The sequence below is a fragment of the Cherax quadricarinatus genome, chromosome 33 (genome assembly GCF_038502225.1).
Source record: "Cherax quadricarinatus isolate ZL_2023a chromosome 33, ASM3850222v1, whole genome shotgun sequence".
Taxonomy (NCBI): Eukaryota; Metazoa; Arthropoda; class Malacostraca; order Decapoda; family Parastacidae; genus Cherax; species Cherax quadricarinatus.
The window spans coordinates 28,773,836-28,792,795 of record NC_091324.1 but is presented as its reverse complement, the minus strand read 5'-3'; the positions used below and the strand labels follow the sequence as shown (position 1 = coordinate 28,792,795).

The window sequence follows — 18,960 nt, the reverse complement described above, 5'->3', positions numbered from 1 at the left end:
AGTGCTGTCCTGGGAGACAGTAATGGTGAAGCTGGAGGTGCTGTCCTGAGAGACAGTAATTGTGAAGCTGGAGATGCTGTCCTGGGAGACAGTAATGGTGAAGCTGGAGGTGCTGTCCTGGGAGACAGTAATGGTGAAGCTGGAGATTTTGTCCAGGTAGTCGGGAATTATACGCAGGAAGGAATACATATAAATGACCTCATAGGGGACAGGAGCCGTAGTAGGGAAACAAGTGTAGTCAAAGATAAGATAAAACCAATATTGCAAACTAGAAATACCGCAGGAAATAGAAAACAAGAGGACTCCACTAGCAATAGTGAGGATATATTACCAAAAACAACTGGTGGGAGCTCCATTGTTGGTGCTAGGGAGGACAGGAATAAGACAGGGAAACATGCACCAACAGGAAATACAGTCACAGAAACCCAAGGCAAACGGAAACCAAGCCTGTGCACATACTATGCACTTGGTATCTGCAGGCATGGGAAATCTGGAAAAACAGACGGGACGTGCAACTATGACCACCCTAGAAAATGCCATGCCCATATGACAACAGGAAAATGCAAACTCCCTTCCTGTAAGCTTTTTCACCCTGAACTGTGTACCTCTTCAGTACAGGAAAGACTGTGCTATAACTTAAATTGCCAGGCACACCATCTAAAGGGGACAAAAAGATACAAAACATCCAGGCCATGGGAAAACCTGGGTAGTCACAGCCACTCAAGAGGGAGAGGTTTTTTAGTGCCAGGAAGGAAAAAAAACTGGTCGGAAATGGCAGAAATCGTACACCAAATCCAGTCATTCCTGGAGTGGAACCACAGTCGATGGCCTCCACTCCAAACCAGCAGATACAGATACTAATGCCGGAAAAAAAATCCCCCCCCAGTACCAACAATACCACCGATCCAATGACATTCTTCTTTGCAAATATACAGGGTCTAAAGCCAGCAACAAACAACAAAATACCCTTCATCCGTGGACTGCTTGCAGAGGCAAAGGCAATGTTCGCGGCTTTCACTGAGACCCACATAAGGGATCACTTGGACAACGAAATATGGATCCCAGGTTACAACCTATACAGATGTGACAGAGTGAACAGGCAAAAGGGGGGGGGGGGTTGGCCTGTACATTGCAGAGTCACTTGTTTGCACAGAACTGTTTAATGCCTCAAATGATGTAGTGGAAGTTTTAGCAGTAAAGGTCGAGAACCAAAACCTAGTCATTGTGGTAGTCTACAAGCCTCCGGATGCAACATCCCAGCAATTCCAGGAACAGCTGTTAAAAATTGACCACTGTCTGGAAAATCTTCCAGCTCCTGCACCAAACATCTTGCTCCTGGGGGATTTCAACTTAAGGCACCTAAAATGGAGGAATATAGCAAATAATATTGTTGCAGTAATAACACCAGGAGGCAGCTCTGATGAAAACTCACACTCACACGAGCCTTTAAATCTCTGCACAAAATTCAATTTAAACCAGCAAATAATAGAGCCTACTAGACTGGAGAATACACTAGACCTCATCTTCACTAACAATGATGATCTGATAAGAAATGTCACCATATCAAAAACAATATACTCAGATCACAACATAATTGAGGGTCAGACATGTATGCGTGGAGCCCCAGACCGACATAATGAGACTAGTCACGAGGGAGCATTCACCAAATTCAACTTCAATAACAAAAACATAAAGTGGGACCAAGTAAACCAAGTCCTAACCGATATAAGCTGGGAAGATATACTAAGCAACACAGACCCCAACTTATGCCTAGAACAGATTAACTTGGTGGCACTCGATGTATGCACAAGGCTTATTCCTCTAAGAAAAAGGAGGAGTAGATGTAAAATACAAAGAGACAGGCGCTCCCTTTACAGGCGACGGAAAAGAATAACAGAGCGGCTAAAAGAGGTCAATATATCTGAAATGCGTAGGGAGACACTGGTCAGAGAAATAGCAAGCATCGAACTTAAGCTAAAGGAATCTTATAGGAGTCAGGAATCGCGGGAAGAACTAAAAGCCATAAATGAAATCGAAAGAAACCCAAAGTATTTCTTCTCCTATGCCAAATCAAAGTCGAGAACAACGTCCAGTATTGGGCCCCTACTTAAACAAGATGGGTCCTACACAGATGACAGCAAGGAAATGAGTGAGCTACTCAAGTCCCAATATGACTCAGTTTTTAGCAAGCCGCTAACCAGACTGAGAGTCGAAGATCAAAATGAATTTTTTATGAGATATCCACAAAATTTGATTAACACAAGCCTATCCGATGTTATCCTGACGCCAAATGACTTCGAACAGGCGATAAATGACATGCCCATGCACTCTGCCCCAGGGCCAGACTCATGGAACTCCGTGTTCATCAAGAACTGCAAGAAGCCCCTCCCACGAGCCTTTTCCATCCTATGGAGAGGGAGCATGGACACGGGGGTCGTCCCACAGTTACTAAAAACAACAGACATAGCCCCACTCCACAAAGGGGGCAGTAAAGCAACAGCAAAGAACTACAGACCAATAGCACTAACATCCCATATCATAAAAATCTTTGAAAGGGTCCTAAGAAGCAAGATCACCACCCATCAGTTACACAACCCAGGGCAACATGGGTTTAGAACAGGTCGCTCCTGTCTGTCTCAACTATTGGATCACTACGACAAGGTCCTAAATGCACTAGAAGACAAAAAGAATGCAGATGTAATATATAAAGACTTTGCAAAAGCCTTCGACAAGTGTGACCATGGCGTAATAGCGCACAAAATGCGTGCTAAAGGAATAACAGGAAAAGTCGGTCGATGGATCTATAATTTCCTCACTAGCAGAACACAGAGAGTAGTCGTCAACAGAGTAAAGTCCGAGGCAGCTACGGTGAAAAGCTCTGTTCCACAAGGCACAGTACTCGCTCCCATCTTGTTCTTCATCCTCATATCAGACATAGACAAGGATGTCGGCCACAGCACCGTGTCTTCCTTTGCAGATGACACCCGAATCTGCATGACAGTGTCTTCCATTGCAGACACTGCAAGGCTCCAGGCGGACATCAACCAAATCTTTCAGTGGGCTGCAGAAAACAATATGAAGTTCAACGATGAGAAATTTCAATTACTCAGATATGGTAAACACGAGGAAATTAAATCTTCATCAGAGTACAAAACAAATTCTGGCCACAAAATAGAGTGAAACACCAACGTCAAAGACCTGGGAGTGATCATGTCGGAGGATCTCACCTTCAAGGACCATAACATTGTATCAATCGCATCTGCTAGAAAAATGACTGGATGGATAATGAGAACCTTCAAAACTAGGGAGGCCAAGCCCATGATGACACTCTTCAGGTCACTTGTTCTATCTAGGCTGGAATATTGCTGCACACTAACAGCACCTTTCAAGGTAGGTGAAATTGCTGACCTAGAAAATGTACAGAGAACCTTCACGGCGCGCATAACGGAGATAAAACACCTCAATTACTGGGAGAGCTTGAGGTTCCTAAACCTGTATTCCCTGGAACGCAGGCGGGAGAGATGCATGATTATATACACCTGGAAAATCCTAGAGGGACTAGTACCGAACTTGAACACGAAAATCACTCGCTACGAAAGCAAAAGACTTGGCAGACGATGCACCATCCTCCAATGAAAAGCAGGGGTGTCACTAGCACGTTAAGAGACCATACAATAAGTGTCAGGGGCCCGAGACTGTTCAACTGCCTCCCAGCATACATAAGGGGGATTACCAACAGACCCCTGGCAGTCTTCAAGCTGGCACTGGACAAGCACCTAAAGTCGGTTCCTGACCAGCCGGGCTGTGGCTCGTACGTTGGTTTGCGTGCAGCCAGCAGCAACAGCCTGGTTGATCAGGCTCTGATCCACCAGGAGGTCTGGTCACAGACCGGGCCGCGGGGGCGTTGACCCCCGGAACTCTCTCCAGGTAACTCCAGGTAAACATTACCCAAAGAGAGTTGTTAGTAAATTTAATTAGGTACAGATACACAAGTCCAATTACCGTACATAGTAACGTCCGTAAATTACCTAGTACAACCTCCCCTCAAGTCAGCCGGTTACATATTTCCATTTGGGTCCTTTTCCTCTTCTGTTGTACACATTACAGTACAATGGTACAGAGATCCTTTACTGTACGTTAAGTTCCACCAAACACCTTAACTACTGGGAGCGCCTGGAAGCACTTGACTTGTACTCACTGGAGCGCAAGCGAGAGAGATATATCATAATCTACACCTGGAAGATTCTGGAGGGACTGGTCCATAATATGCGCACAGCAATCACTCCATACGAAAGCAAAAGACTTGGCAGGCGATGCAACATACCCCCAGTGAAAAGTAGGGGCGTCACTGGTACACTAAGAGAAAACACAATAAGTGTCCGGGGCCCAAGACTGTTCAACAGCCTCCCACCAGCAATAAGGGGCATTACGGGAAGACCCCTGGTTGTCTTCAAGAGGTAGCTGGACAGATAACTGAAGACGGTGCCGGATCAGCAGGGCTGTGGTTCGTACGTTGGATTGCGTGCGGCCAGCAGTAACAGCCTCATTGATCAGGCCCTGATCCACCGTGAGGCCTGGTCGTGGACCGGGCCGCTGGGGCGTTGATCCCCGGAATTCCCTCCAGGTAGACTCCAGGTAGGTAGGTAGTGCAGGCGTTGTTAACCTCTGGATCTTAGGGTCCATTCACGTTCATTTTGGTGTGAATGTAGCCATTCATCATGATTTATTACGAAAATATATGTTGTTTATCTGTCTTAGCTTCTAAATTATGTTAAATAAATACATGATTGCTTTTAATTAATAAAATTGGGACTGTTCAACAGGACTGTGAGGAATGGATGGGCGTAAGATATACATAGCTTGGGCCAGTAGGCCTACTGTATTTAAAAGTTCATTCTGTTTTATTAACTATTGTTATTATTATTATTATTATTATTATTATTATTATTATTATTATTATTATTATTATTATTATTATTATTATTACAGCAACTTGTTAAATTTCACGTATTGAAAATCCATAGTATCTACAGCATGATAGAGAATAACCGGAAAATTATCCTGCATAATATGCATTTATGTCATATATCTCAGTGTATCAGTTTTTTTATATTTAAAAAAATATTCTCGATTCTTGTTTTATTTTTTTAATTAAATGATGGTGGGTGGATGTGAGTAGACCTTTTTTGGCATGGATCAGTAGGCCTACTGCAGATCTTGTATATTCTTACATTCAAATAGGAGCTATATAGATTATGCCTATTACATTTATTAAAGCAACATTTGTATTCGAGTTTGGATTTTGAATTTATACTTGGATTTTACATTTTATGTAGATAAATATTATTATTTTTAACTACTTTATGTAATAAGCAAACCCCAGTGCAATAATAATTTCTACTAATAAAACCATATTTATGTACAATCTTAATGTGAATATGACTGTGAAAATAATAAATGATGATAATTAAGGTGAGAAGAGAACCGAGGGAGCAGTCGGGCGGCGGCAAACACAACAGGTGCTGAGAGTGACGACAACATAACAGCTGATCAACACCACGTGTGCATTCTAACTACCCTCTGCCATCATGTTTTGGGGTGAGTCACCTCTAGCCAATGTACAGAAAGTAGTTTCGCCCAATACTGTGCGGTTTTTGCGAGCCACTAGACTTGCAAGGGTCACCACGGGGGCCCCAGGCCGCCATTTCCACATGTTTCGCTTGTCAATATATTTGCTGTATTACCCCTCTAAATAATAATTTTAGTTTATGTAGATGGGCGTTTAATTTGCGTCATGTTATACCTATAAAAATGTAATATAAATTTCATGGTTCCATATACGGAAGTAGGGTAAAATGAGGCGAGACAAGACAGAAGTGAACAACATGGCTTAACTACCTTAAAGCGGCATTATATTCATCACTAAGAGAACCTTCATGGGGTGGCAGCCACAGCCTCTCCAGCAAATATTCTTTACTACTAAGTCAAATTAGGTTATGAAATCAAGTTATAGTGGGCAATTTTTATTTTTCCTATTTCATCAGCTTGAAATTTCGGTGCAACCGTAAAATACTGGCACAGGCCTATACAGTGGTAGGCTGGCTTACTTTGTGGTGGTGGGGGGGAGGAGAGAGAACTAAACCCTTTATGATAATTATAGCTACCAAAGATAACATACGAAGGGAGGAGCACTCCAGTAGGTCTACTGGCTCATGCTAGGCAGGTCTAACCCACACCCACTCTGTACTTGTCTAATCTATTTGTAAAGGTATCTGAGGTTCTTGCTTCAACGAGGCTACTGGGTTTGAAATGATGGTAGCATTACCTATAGGATAGATAAAACGACTTGCACAACTGAGGCCTAGGGGTCGATCCCCAGTCCGGGGGGAAACAGGATGTTTCATTAAGACACCTGCTGTCCATGTTCACACCCCTCAAGGAAGGTTCCTTGATGTTGGTGAGGGGCTCTTGATTTAGGGAATTGGATCTGTGCTCCAGTTCCCCGAATTAAGCCTGAATGCCTTCCACACCCCCCCCCAGGCGCTGTATAATCCTCTGGGTTTAGCGCTTCCCCCTTGATGATGATAATAATAATAATGTCCATGTTCACCTGTAAGTAAAATAGTTACCTGTGTGTGGGTCACATCCTAGGGGCAAAATTAACCTAATTTGCCCAAAATGCTCTGCATAACGAGGGGCTTTCTATATAATAGTATGTCATTGATGTCAGCTAGATCTGTACATCTTTTATATGTACCTGTTGAATTAAAGATGATTATATTTTTATTATGGTAAAATTTCATGCTGGAGGGGCTATGTCAAGCTTTGGAGGATGAAACTTAGCCACAATAAAATGTCACATTAGTTGTGTGTGTCAGTATGAACATCAGCTGCTTGGTTTAACTCTGCTGTGTACTTCTTTTTTAACATATAACCAGACAAAAGTAGTTAAAAAATTGTTAACTTAGAATTTATCAAACAACTGTACAGTTTTATTGGAGGAAGAATGTATGTGGTAAAGTGTGCACTATTTCCAATCAGTGGCTAGGATTGGCATTCCTACAGTGTTCGCTTCAGAACAATGGCCACTGTACAGTCTTTCACTTTCTAGCAATATCATAAGAGATTTTCACAGCAGATGTGATTACCTTTGCAGAATAATTTGTGTAATTTATGTTAGGTTATTTTATGGCTAGGCTAGGTGAGGTTGGATTGGGTGTGGTTGTATTGGGTTTTGCTGGGTTTGGTTTGGTTGGATTAGGTTACTTAGTTTAACTAAACCTAACCTAACATAACCTTAGGCAACCTAATCTAAGCAGTTCTAACAATCTATAAAGTTCTTATAAAAAAAAAATTGGATGGTTTTCATGAAATAAATTTATTGCAAAACCTACCTATTACTGTACACGTTAGATTATAAATTGTCACCAAACTCGACTGAGCAGCTGTTCACCATATTGAGCCAAACCTGAATTATGTCAGATAAATTGTAGTTATGCATCATTTTAGCAAGTTGCTGAACCAATTGCCTGACATTAGTGATGTGAAAACTTGATGTCTTTGCTGTACATCAGTTTAATCTGCACTAGCTAAAGAAATCTTAATTTTGCTAGACCTGCTTATCATCACCCTGTATTCTTATTTCTGCAGTTCATTATTTTGTTGTGAAAAGTTATATGGGGTAGCTATGTGTATTTACAGATGGGCTGTGTAAAAGCTCATTCTGGGATGGTCGTAATTTTTTTTTATATAAATTTAGGTCAGCAAGCAAGTGTTCAATATTTAGTTTATTCCCTGATCAGAACTCTGTAAACCTTTTACATTTAAAATAAAAAATGCTATCCATTAGTTTTGTAAATCATTATTTTAGGAGTAGCAGAGCTTTAACAACTTTGTCCTTGTGTAAATTCAAGGTCAGCTTTACAAGATAGATATATAGTTGGAGCAGACATTAGGTGCTGAAACTGTTGCATTATTTCATCCTTAATTTGCATCTGTGTTTTTTATATTTTAATTTTAATGTTTCAAAAATTTTAATTGCTTTTCTTTCAGGTTTGACACTTGAGCCATTTAAACGATACACTAAAACAGTGGATAATCCTTTCCACATATCAGCTGCTGTCCTAGATACATCAACCTGTGATGATGAGATTGTTAGGGTAAGTTTTATACTGGAATTTGAAATAAAATTGCTTTTCAATTTGTTGACCATGGGAGTGTTTTAGTGTAATGTTCATGGCTGTTAAACATGGCAAAGGTGAGTCTGCTTCTAAGAGGAGGAAGATTGTGATGCATCTACTTTGCTATATCATACTTATTCTGAATCCTCTTCTCATTTCTCCGCTGTTTCATACCATAAATTCATTTATACCATGTCTACCAACAGCAGCTGCACTTGCACCTATAGCTATCATATGTAGTAACTCCATTTTCTTACTATCTGTGATCAGTTTTGAGTTTTTTCCTACTCTTGAGGTCTGGCCTTCCTGTTGACTACATGGTCAACAAGGCTGTTAATGTTGGTGGCACACTGGCTCACATCTATCACACAATGGTTCATCTGGCATACTACGGAGATATTGATACAGTTTCGTCTTGAATTCTTTTACATTTGTGTTGGCAATATTCCTGGTATCTGCTGACACAAAGTGAATAGTCTTGGGCAACACCTGTGGCCCAGAGATTAAATGACCAGTGAGTGTCAGGTAAGGTACACTTCTTTGAAAATGACATCTATACTGCATCCCATAGATCAAGGGATTATTGCCACCATTTAAAGGCCTTTCACAATGCAGAATCTGAGAATTTGCTAGTATTTAATAAGATGCCAAGTACAGTGGAACTCCAGATTTCATACTTAATCCATTCCAGAAGGTCGGTCTTAATCCGAAACATACGAAAACCGAAGTAATATTACCCATAAGAAATGATGTAAAAACAGTTAAACTGTTCCAGACACCCAAAAACATTAACAAAAAATGAATTTTTTTAAAGAATAATTAATAGTTTTACATACAGAAAACGATGAGAAATATAAAGTGCTAATGAAATGGATAAATGAACATTTAAATCACTATTACATGCCTTTTATTGAAGACTCTTCAGCTTCCTTGATTTCTACTTTCTTTGCCAGGATGGAACAGATTGTTGATTTCAACTCCCCATACATCCTGGCAAACTTGGCTAAACATACACCACTTTGGTATTTTTCTACAATCTCTCGACTTCTATTGTGTTTCACGCCTTCTTGGCACTAGGAACTTTCTTTGGGCCCATGGTGGCTTATTTCACAGTCACACTCAATAGTTAATTAAGCACAAAAAACAATGGGTTATTATGAAATGTTTCGGATGACCAGTGACAGAGCCAGACTCAGACACCTATGCATGAGTGGCAGCTTCCCTGGCAGGCGGGCGCATCTGATACATAGTCTCAGGGTGGAGATACGAAATCCGGATCAAAATTTCCCCCAAAAAAGTGGTCTAAATTTGAAACGTACAATATTCAGTGCCTACGAAATCAGGAGTTCCACTATAATAAGAAAACATGTTCAGGCCAGAGTGACTGGCATGTCACATTAGAGTTATTTGTATCTCATGTCTTTTACTGCCTCACATGGTGTAAATATCTGTACTGTATATTGGTAACTACATTTGGAAGAGGATAAAATAAATGGAGTTCTGTGCTACATTAATTTTTTCTATGCTGGAACTTTCTCGTTCTGTAATGTCTCTTGGTTTCAAGGAGTCCAGAATGAAGATGCTCCAATGTACAGAAAAATCTAGCAGTGCTGAATGATTCTTTGGTTTCAAGAATGTGTGATTACTTTTATTATTCCTTTATAATATGTAGTTCTTAAACTATATTCATAAAATATAATAATCTGGTCTATCATTATAATTTATTTATTATACCTGTGTATGTCTGAAGAGTAAGCTTTAGTAAAATTTTCTGTCATTGATTTTACAGGTTATAGTGGAGGTCGATGACAATGAAACTGAAACTATCATTGCTAACCTAAGCCGCAAGCATGGCGTCCTCCAGTCCCAGCTTGATCTTCAGTTTGAGTCTGGAAGTCATGTTGCATTTTATACACAAGGGGGAAATTCATCTGTCCATTTGTCAGGATATATTGTATTTGATATAGATGAAGATATGGAAGAAGATGATGAAGAGGAAAATGAAAGCTCTGATGAAGGTAGTGACATTATTGATAAACTCGGGTACTTCTGTGTCTTGTCACATTGCCATTTTCTTCATATGGCTTAAGGGAGCACATGAATGTAGGGTGCTGCTTTTACCTAGCAGGTATGATAGCATTGTAGATATTAACCCTTTCAGGGTCCAAGGCCCAAATCTGGAGTCACGCACCAGTGTCCAAGAATTTTCAAAAAAAAATTTATTTTTTCTTATGAAATCGTAGAGAATCTTTTTGTGAAGGTAATAAAACAAAAAGTACGAAATTTGGTGGAAAATTGACGAAATTATGCTCTCGCGAATTTTGATGTGTCAGCGATATTTACGAATCGGCGATTTTGCCGACTTTGACTCCCATTTTAGGCCAATTTCATTATTCCAATCAACCAAATTCTTAGCTATTTCACTAGTATTACTTCTATTCTATCGATTGAGCACAAGAAATCGCCAAGTCAACTGTTTCAACTACAAAATAAAGTGATCGGAAATTGTTAATTTGGCCAATTTAACACAAAGTTCAAAATATTCCAATTTCAAAATAGGGTCCAGAATAAACAATGTAGGCATTCCTGGCACTAAACTAACATTTCCTCTGTTCATTAGTTATGTTTTGAGGCTTTACAAATAAATTCCATTTTGATTTTTTATTCACATAATGAATTTTTATTCACAACAAAAAATAGAAGATTTACTGTTATGACCCACCAGCTGACGTGTATTAGATGTGTGAGGTCGTTTGTTTACTCTTGAATATCGGCAAAAATTTAACATTTCCGCTACTTTGAGCTCAGTTTCAAGCCATTTCCAGTGCTAAAACCAATCAAAATCATCTCTATTTCTGTAATATGTCTTCCATTCTATCAAATGAGACCAAGAAATCGCAAATACAACTATAAAAAACATACGAAAAAACACTGCAAAGTTGCTGTTTTAATCAAAAAATCATGATTTCAGTTTTTTTCTCTCATTATACACAGTGTGCTGCAGGATCTGTTTTATGTGGTGCACACATACCACATAGATGTATTCTCTCATATCTAGGCCCAAATGTACCACTCACAGTTTATCAGAGTGAGCTGAGCTCATGGCGTAGATCTACGGTTTGGACACTCACCGTAAAGCCGTAGATCTACGGGACGGACCCTGAAAGGGTTAATCTGTATAGTTAGTATAAATTGCAAACAAGTCTCTTAATTGGACAAAGATGATTTCAGGTTTGTGAGCTTTTTCCCACAATGAGCTGCAAGCCTCTAAATTAGATTTTCATTACTATCCAGATTTTCTGATTTTGATTTAAGGAACATTTTATAATCTCTCTGCTTAACACTTTAACTATATCCGACAAGCTAGTACACAGGTGCTCATACTGTCTTAACATACTAGTACACACCATTTTTCGTACCCACAAACCTGTTGCCTGCCAATATTTTTTACCTCAGGGCAACTTTTTGGGTCTTTCGTCTCTTCATGTATTTGAAAAATCTGTAGACCAGCAGGGTCCACACAGTGTATCATGCTCATCTACTCAGAATGATTGTATGTCCTATGTACTAGTGTGCCTCACTAGCAAAAAGTAAACAAACTAACCAGGAGCTGTTCCACCACCAGCTTCCCTACCAGTAAACTGGGTGTGAAAGTGGCTCAGAGATGACTTATTCATTCCAAATTTGTTACAATTTCATGATACTAACATACATAGGTATAACCCACTAAAGTCAAACTGTGAATAATTTCCATGTTTTGATGAATAATACATTCTGAAATAATTGTAATATGTATTCATTGTACATAGCCTTAGAAGGCCAAAATAGTAAAAACAAACAAAAGTAAAATAACAATTCTAAAGTGTATATACCATATATATAACCCAGTAAATTCAAACAATATTACATATTCCCTTGTTTTGAGGAGTATAATACTTGGAAACAATTGTAATGTTTTGTTTTAAGTATACCATGTACATTGCCTATGAAAACCAAAATAAGGGAAAAAAAAATATAAACCAATCATACTGTATTTATACTGATTATTCCAAGTGAAGCAATGTTTAAAGTACTAAAACACCTTGAAGCACATCTAATATACGACATTTAAAGTACCCCAGAGCAATTGGTTTTTATTACAATCGACATACCTTGTTCACTGCAAAGGGGTTAACTGGTGTGTTTGTCTGTTTACTTTCTCCGCGTCTCTCTCTCTCTCTCTCATTTATGATGGCATCTGAAGGTAAGAAAGTTTATTCAAGTACACACAAATATAAATTATCATACATAGCAGCATGTGTGTAGATTATCTAGGATAACCCCCAAAAAAGTTACTTTGTATGATATTTTATGTAATTGTATTTGTACCTGTACCTGAATAAACTTACCCTTAGATGGCATCGTAAACAAGAGATGCCGAGAATGTAAACAAACTCCTTTACAGATAACTTTTTGTACTCCTTCCATTCTTTTCTCTTCCAAGTGCTGCCACACTTCCAACTCTATCTTGTACTATGGGGTGCACAATAAAGTACAAATTTATAGACGAAATATGTAGTCTTGGAGATTGCTTGATGCTGAAACACTGCACTGCTGTTTTCATTACCAAAGTTCTCTTACAGCGTACTATATCGACTGGTCGGAGAGACCTGATCATAAGTCCAAGCAGTCATTAAACAGGTAGGTTGTTAAGGGAGGAGTGTGTGTACTGTAATTAACCTTTTCAGGGCCCAGACCCCTGATCTGTAAATTGCTCTCAGGTCCGAGAATTTAGGAAAAATTTCTTTTGAAATTATGCAGAATCTTTTACCAGATTTAACCATTTGACTGTGTAAGACGTGTATATTTGTCTTAGGAGCCACCGTGTTTGACGTATTAATACACACAAATTCTGGCGGCCTCAAATCGAGCAGGAGAAAGCTGGAAGGCCTACATATGAGAGAATCAGTGTGCTCACTATTAAAAGAATCGGGAATGCAGCAGTGCATTGTAGGAACTCCACTCCAGTAATCCTTGTTCACCATGCCTCACAGTAAGAAGTACCTCACTCCTCAGCGGATTGGAGGTCTTTTGTTCCCAAGTGATAGCTCTAACAGCGATGGAAGTGCCAGTGAAAGTGAATTTCATGGTTTTTGGAGAGGGTCTGACCGAAAGCAGTGCCCAGAATAACGTAATTAGTGATGAAAATCCAGATGACCCACACCCTTCCACTTCTGGTGCTGGGCCGTCTCATTTGCATCCACCTGTACTAGGACGAAAGAGGAAACTTATTTTCCCGTGTACAGGACTCAGATGTGAAAGTGATAGTGATAGTGATTGTCAAGCTATTGAAAGCAGTTCTAGTTGCGACAGTGAGGGTGAATGTTCTCCAGTGAAGCGGCAGTATGTACAACGCAACATGCGTTCTGGTAGTGTGCCATATGCTGTTCCAAGGGGAAGGAGTAAATCTCGGAGTACATCCCGTGACCCTACACCGCAAACTGATAGTGAAGATAACAGTATTGTTATAATGGGGGTGAATAATGTACATGGGGCAGCAGGTGGCGGTGGCGACATAAGTCATGTAGCACCAGCAGCGGGCCATGCTACTACCCACGCTGCTAACTCAGCACAATCACAACCACCCCCACACTCCCACAACATCCACAACCTGCACAACCACAACTACCTGTAAATATCCAGTACTCACCAGCAGACTGCATCTGGGATAAGTTTGGTATAAGTTATTTGTACTGTGTGATTGCAAAAGTGGTCTGGTTTTGGATATAATTGTGTACACTGGCAGTAATACATTGCAAGATACCAGGAAGTTACTGGGTATCTCTGGTGATGTGGTTAGAACAGTGATGGAACCATATCTTGGTAAGGGGCATATTTTATATACTGATAACTGGTACACAAGCCCTTTACTCACTGATTTCTTTCGAGTGAACATGACAGACGTGTGTGTGGCACAGTGCGTGGAAATCGTAGACATATGCCTAGGTTCGACGCAGGCACTCGTAGAGGTGAAGTTCAGGTGTTTGCTGCCAATGACATCATGGCATTTCGGTGGCATGACAAACATGTCACAATGTTGACATCAGTTCACCACCACGAAATGATAGACACTGGCAAACAGAATAGAGAGACTAATGAACCCATTGCAAAACCTGCAGCTGTGATGGACTACAACCTCAATATACGCTTAATGGACAAATGTGACATGCAGATTGGGTTTGCTGATTGTGTTCACAAGAGTTATAAGTTGTACATAAAACTCTTTTTCCATCTTCTTGACATTTCCATGCTAAATGCTTATAATATGTATAAGTAGTAGGTAGTAGGTTGGTAAACAGCAACCACCCAGGGAGGTACTACCGTCCTGCCAAGTGAGTGTAAAATGAAAGCCTGTAATTGTTTTACATGATGGTAGGATTGCTGGTGTCTTTTATCTGTCTCATAAATATGCAAGATTACAGGTACGTCTTGCTACTTCTACTTACACTTAGGTCACACTACACATACATGTACACGTTTATTTATACACACTCATCTGAGTTTTCTTTGATTTTATCTTAATAGTTCTTGGTCTTATTACTTTTCCTTTTATATCCATGGGGAAGTGGAATAAGAATCTTTCCTCCGTAAGCCATGCGTGTTGTAAAAGTCAACTAAAATGCCGGGAACAATGGGCTAGTAACCCCTTTTCCTGTAAAGATTACTAAAAAGAATAAGAAGAAGAAAATTGTCAAAGTGGGAAGTCTGAATGTGCGTGGATGTTGTGCAAATGATAAGAAAGAGATGATTGTGGATGTTATGAATGAGAAGAAACTGGATGTCCTGGCTTTAAGTGAAACAAAGCTGAAGGGGGTGGGAGAGTTTCAATGGAGAGGAATAAATGGGATTAGGTCAGGGGTTTCAAATAGAGTTAGAGCTAAAGAAGGAGTAGCAATAATGTTGAAGGATAAGCTATGGCAGGAAAAGAGGGACTACAAATGCATAAATTCAAGGATTATGTGGAGTAAAATAAAGATTGGATATGAAAAGTGGGTTATAGTAAGCGTGTATGCACCTGGAGAAGAGAGAAGTATAGAGGAGAGAGAGAGATTCTGGGAAATGTTGAGTGAATGCGTGGGGAGTTTTGAATCAAGTGTGAGAGTAATGGTGGTTGGGGATTTCAATGCTAAAGTGGGTAAAAATGTTATGGAGGGAGTAGTAGGTAAATTTGGGGTGCCAGGGGTAAATGTAAATGGGGAGCCTTTAATTGAGCTATGTGTAGAAAGAAATTTGGTAATAAGTAATACATATTTTATGAAAAAGAGGATAAATAAATATACAAGGTATGATGTAGCACGTAATGAAAGTAGTTTGTTAGATTATGCATTGGTGGATAAAAGGTTGATGGGTAGGCTCCAGGATGTACATGTTTATAGAGGGGCAACTGATATATCAGATCATTATTTAGTTGTAGGTACAGTTAGAGTAAGAGGTAGATGGGAAAAGAGGAAGGTGGCAACAAGAAGTAAGAGGGAGGTGAAAGTGTATAAACTAAGGGAGGAGGAAGTTCGGGCGAGATATAAGCGACTATTGGCAGAAAGGTGGGCTAGTGCAAAGATGAGTAGTGGGGGGTTGAAGAGGGTTGGAATAGTTTTAAAAAATGCAGTATTAGAATGTGGGGCAGAAGTTTGTGGTTATAGGAGGGTGGGGGCAGGAGGAAAGAGGAGTGATTGGTGGAATGATGAAGTAAAGGGTGTGATAAAAGAGAAAAAGGTAGCTTACGAGAGGTTTTTACAAAGCAGAAGTGTTATAAGAAGAGCAGAGTATATGGAGAGTAAAAGAAAGGTGAAGAGAGTGGTGAGAGAGTGCAAAAGGAGAGCAGATGAAAGAGTGGGAGAGGCACTGTCAAGAAATTTTAATGAAAATAAGAAAAAATTTTGGAGTGAGTTAAACAAGTTAAGAAAGCCTAGGGAAAGTATGGATTTGTCCGTTAAAAACAGAGTAGGGGAGTTAGTAGATGGGGAGAGGGAGGTATTAGGTAGATGGCGAGAATATTTTGAGGAACTTTTAAATGTTGAGGAAGAAAGGGAGGCGGTAATTTCATGCACTGGCCAGGGAGGTATACCATCTTTTAGGAATGAAGAAGAGCAGAATGTAAGTGTGGTGGAGGTACGTGAGGCATTACGTAGAATGAAAGGGGGTAAAGCAGCTGGAACTGATGGGATCATGACAGAAATGTTAAAAGCAGGGGGGGATATAGTGTTGGAGTGGTTGGTACTTTTGTTTAATAAATGTATGAAAGAGGGGAAGGTACCTAGGGATTGGCGGAGAGCATGTACAGTGGACCCCCGGTTAACGATATTTTTTCCCTCCAGAAGTATGTTCAGGTGCCAGTACTGACCGAATTTATTCCCATAAGAAATATTGTGAAGTAGATTAGTCCATTTCAGACCCCCAAACATACATGTACAAACGCACTTACATAAATACACTTACATAATTGGTCGCATTCGGAGGTAATCGTTATGCGGGGGTCCACTGTATAGTCCCTTTATATAAAGGGAAAGGGGACAAAAGAGATTGTAAAAATTATAGAGGAATAAGTTTACTGAGTACCTGGAGGTTACCTGGAGGTTATTCCGGGGATCAACGCCCCCGCGGCCCGGTCCACGACCAGGCCTCCCGATGGATCAGGGCCTGATCAACTAGGCTGTTACTGCTGGCCGCAGGCAGTCCGACGTACGAGCCACAGCCCGGCTGATCCGGCACTGACTTTAGGTATCTGTCCAGCTCTCTCTTGAAGGCAGCCAGGGAAAGTATACGGTAGGGTTATAATTGAAAGAATTAGAGGTAAGACAGAATGTAGAATTGCGGATGAGCAAGGAGGCTTCAGAGTGGGTAGGGGATGTGTAGATCAAGTGTTTACATTGAAGCATATATGTGAACAGTATTTAGATAAAGGTAGGGAAGTTTTTATTGCATTTATGGATTTAGAAAAGGCATATGATAAAGTGGATAGAGGAGCAATGTGGAATAGGTGGTAAGTTACTAAATGCTGTAAAGAGCTTTTATGAGGATAGTGAGGCTCAGGTTAGGGTGTGTAGAAGAGAGGGAGAATACTTCCCGGTAAAAGTAGGTCTTAGACAGGGATGTGTAATGTCACCATGGTTGTTTAATATATTTATAGATGGGGTTGTAAAAGAAGTAAATGCTAGGGTGTTCGGGAGAGGGGTAGGATTAAATTATGGGGAATCAAATTCAAAATGGGAATTGACACAGTTACTTTTTGCTGATGATACTGTGCTTATGGGAGATTCTAAAGAAAAATTGCAAAGGTTAGTGGATGAGTTTGAGAATGTGTGTAAAGGTAGAAAGTTGAAAGTGAACATAGAAAAGAGTAAGGTGATGAGGGTATCAAATGATTTAGATAAAGAAAAATTGGATATCAAATTGGGGAGGAGGAGTATGGAAGAAGTGAATGTTTTCAGATACTTGGGAGTTGACGTGTCGGCGGATGGATTTATGAAGGATGAGGTTAATCATAGAATTGATGAGGGAAAAAAGGTGAGTGGTGCGTTGAGGTATATGTGGAGTCAAAAAACGTTATCTATGGAGGCAAAGAAAGGAATGTATGAAAGTATAGTAGTACCAACACTCTTATATGGATGTGAAGCTTGGGTGGTAAATGCAGCAGCGAGGAGACGGTTGGAGGCAGTGGAGATGTCCTGTCTAAGGGCAATGTGTGGTGTAAATATTATGCAGAAAATTCGGAGTGTGGAAATTAGGAAAAGGTGTGGAGTTAATAAAAGCATTAGACAGAGGGCAGAAGAGGGGTTGTTGAGGTGGTTTGGTCATTTAGAGAGAATGGATCAAAGTAGAATGACATGGAAAGCATATAAATCTATAGGGGAAGGAAAGAGGGGTAGGGGTCGTCCTCGAAAGGGTTGGAAAGAGGGGGTAAAGGAGGTTTTGTGGGCGAGGGGCTTGGACTTCCAGCAAGCGTGCATGAGCGTGTTAAATAGGAGTGAATGGAGACGAATGATACTTGGGACCTGACGATCTGTTCGAGTGTGAGCAGGGTAATATTTAGTGAAGGGATTCAGGGATACCGGTTATTTTCATATAGTCGGACTTGAGTCCTGGAAATGGGAAGTACAATGCCTGCACTTTAAAGGAGTTGTTTGGGATATTGGCAGTTTGGAGGGATATGTTGTGTATCTTTATACGTATATGCTTCTAAACTGTTGTATTCTGGGCACCTCTGCAAAAGCAGTGATAATGTGAGTGTGGTGAAAGTGTTGAATGATGATGAAAGTATTTTCTTTTTGGGGATTTTCTTTTTTGGGTCACCCTGCCTCGGTGGGAGACGACCGACTTGTTGAAAAAAAAAAAAAAAGTTGAAGACCAACAACAAACCCAAATACATGTATGGTGAATTTTGTTTGTCAATTATCAGACAAATAATATTCAAGTACCAAGGAACAAAACCTGCAGTAGACCAGCGCCCATGAAATTATCAACACATGCCCTCTCGTCTGAGGCCTGGTGATCACTACCCCATACCACTGCCTCCTACTACTATCAAGAAAAATGCTCAGAAAAGGTGTTATGTCTGTGCACATACCACAAAACGCCCACCAAGACAGAGACACTCGTTTTATGTGTGAGGAGTGTAAAACACCATTGTGCATACACCCATGTTTCAAAGAATTCCACAAGCTGCAGGAATTCTAGGAAAGTGTCCAGTGATTATACATGTGTATATACAGTGGTCCCTCAATAATCGTCGGGCTCGGTAATC

General features: G+C 40.2%; 1 protein-coding gene across 1 annotated transcript in view; it reads left to right on the top strand.

The window, feature by feature from the left end:
• The first annotated feature begins 5,465 nt into the window (after positions 1–5,465).
• Positions 5,466–18,960, top strand: part of Fkbp39 (FK506-binding protein 39kD) — an 88,397-nt gene continuing 74,902 nt past the window's right edge. The window contains exons 1-3 of the mRNA XM_053783856.2: positions 5,466–5,598; positions 8,053–8,159; positions 9,970–10,198. Of these exons, the coding sequence (XP_053639831.2) occupies positions 5,589–5,598; positions 8,053–8,159; positions 9,970–10,198 (346 nt within the window). The 5' untranslated portion in view covers positions 5,466–5,588. The remainder of the gene's footprint in view (positions 5,599–8,052; positions 8,160–9,969; positions 10,199–18,960) is intronic.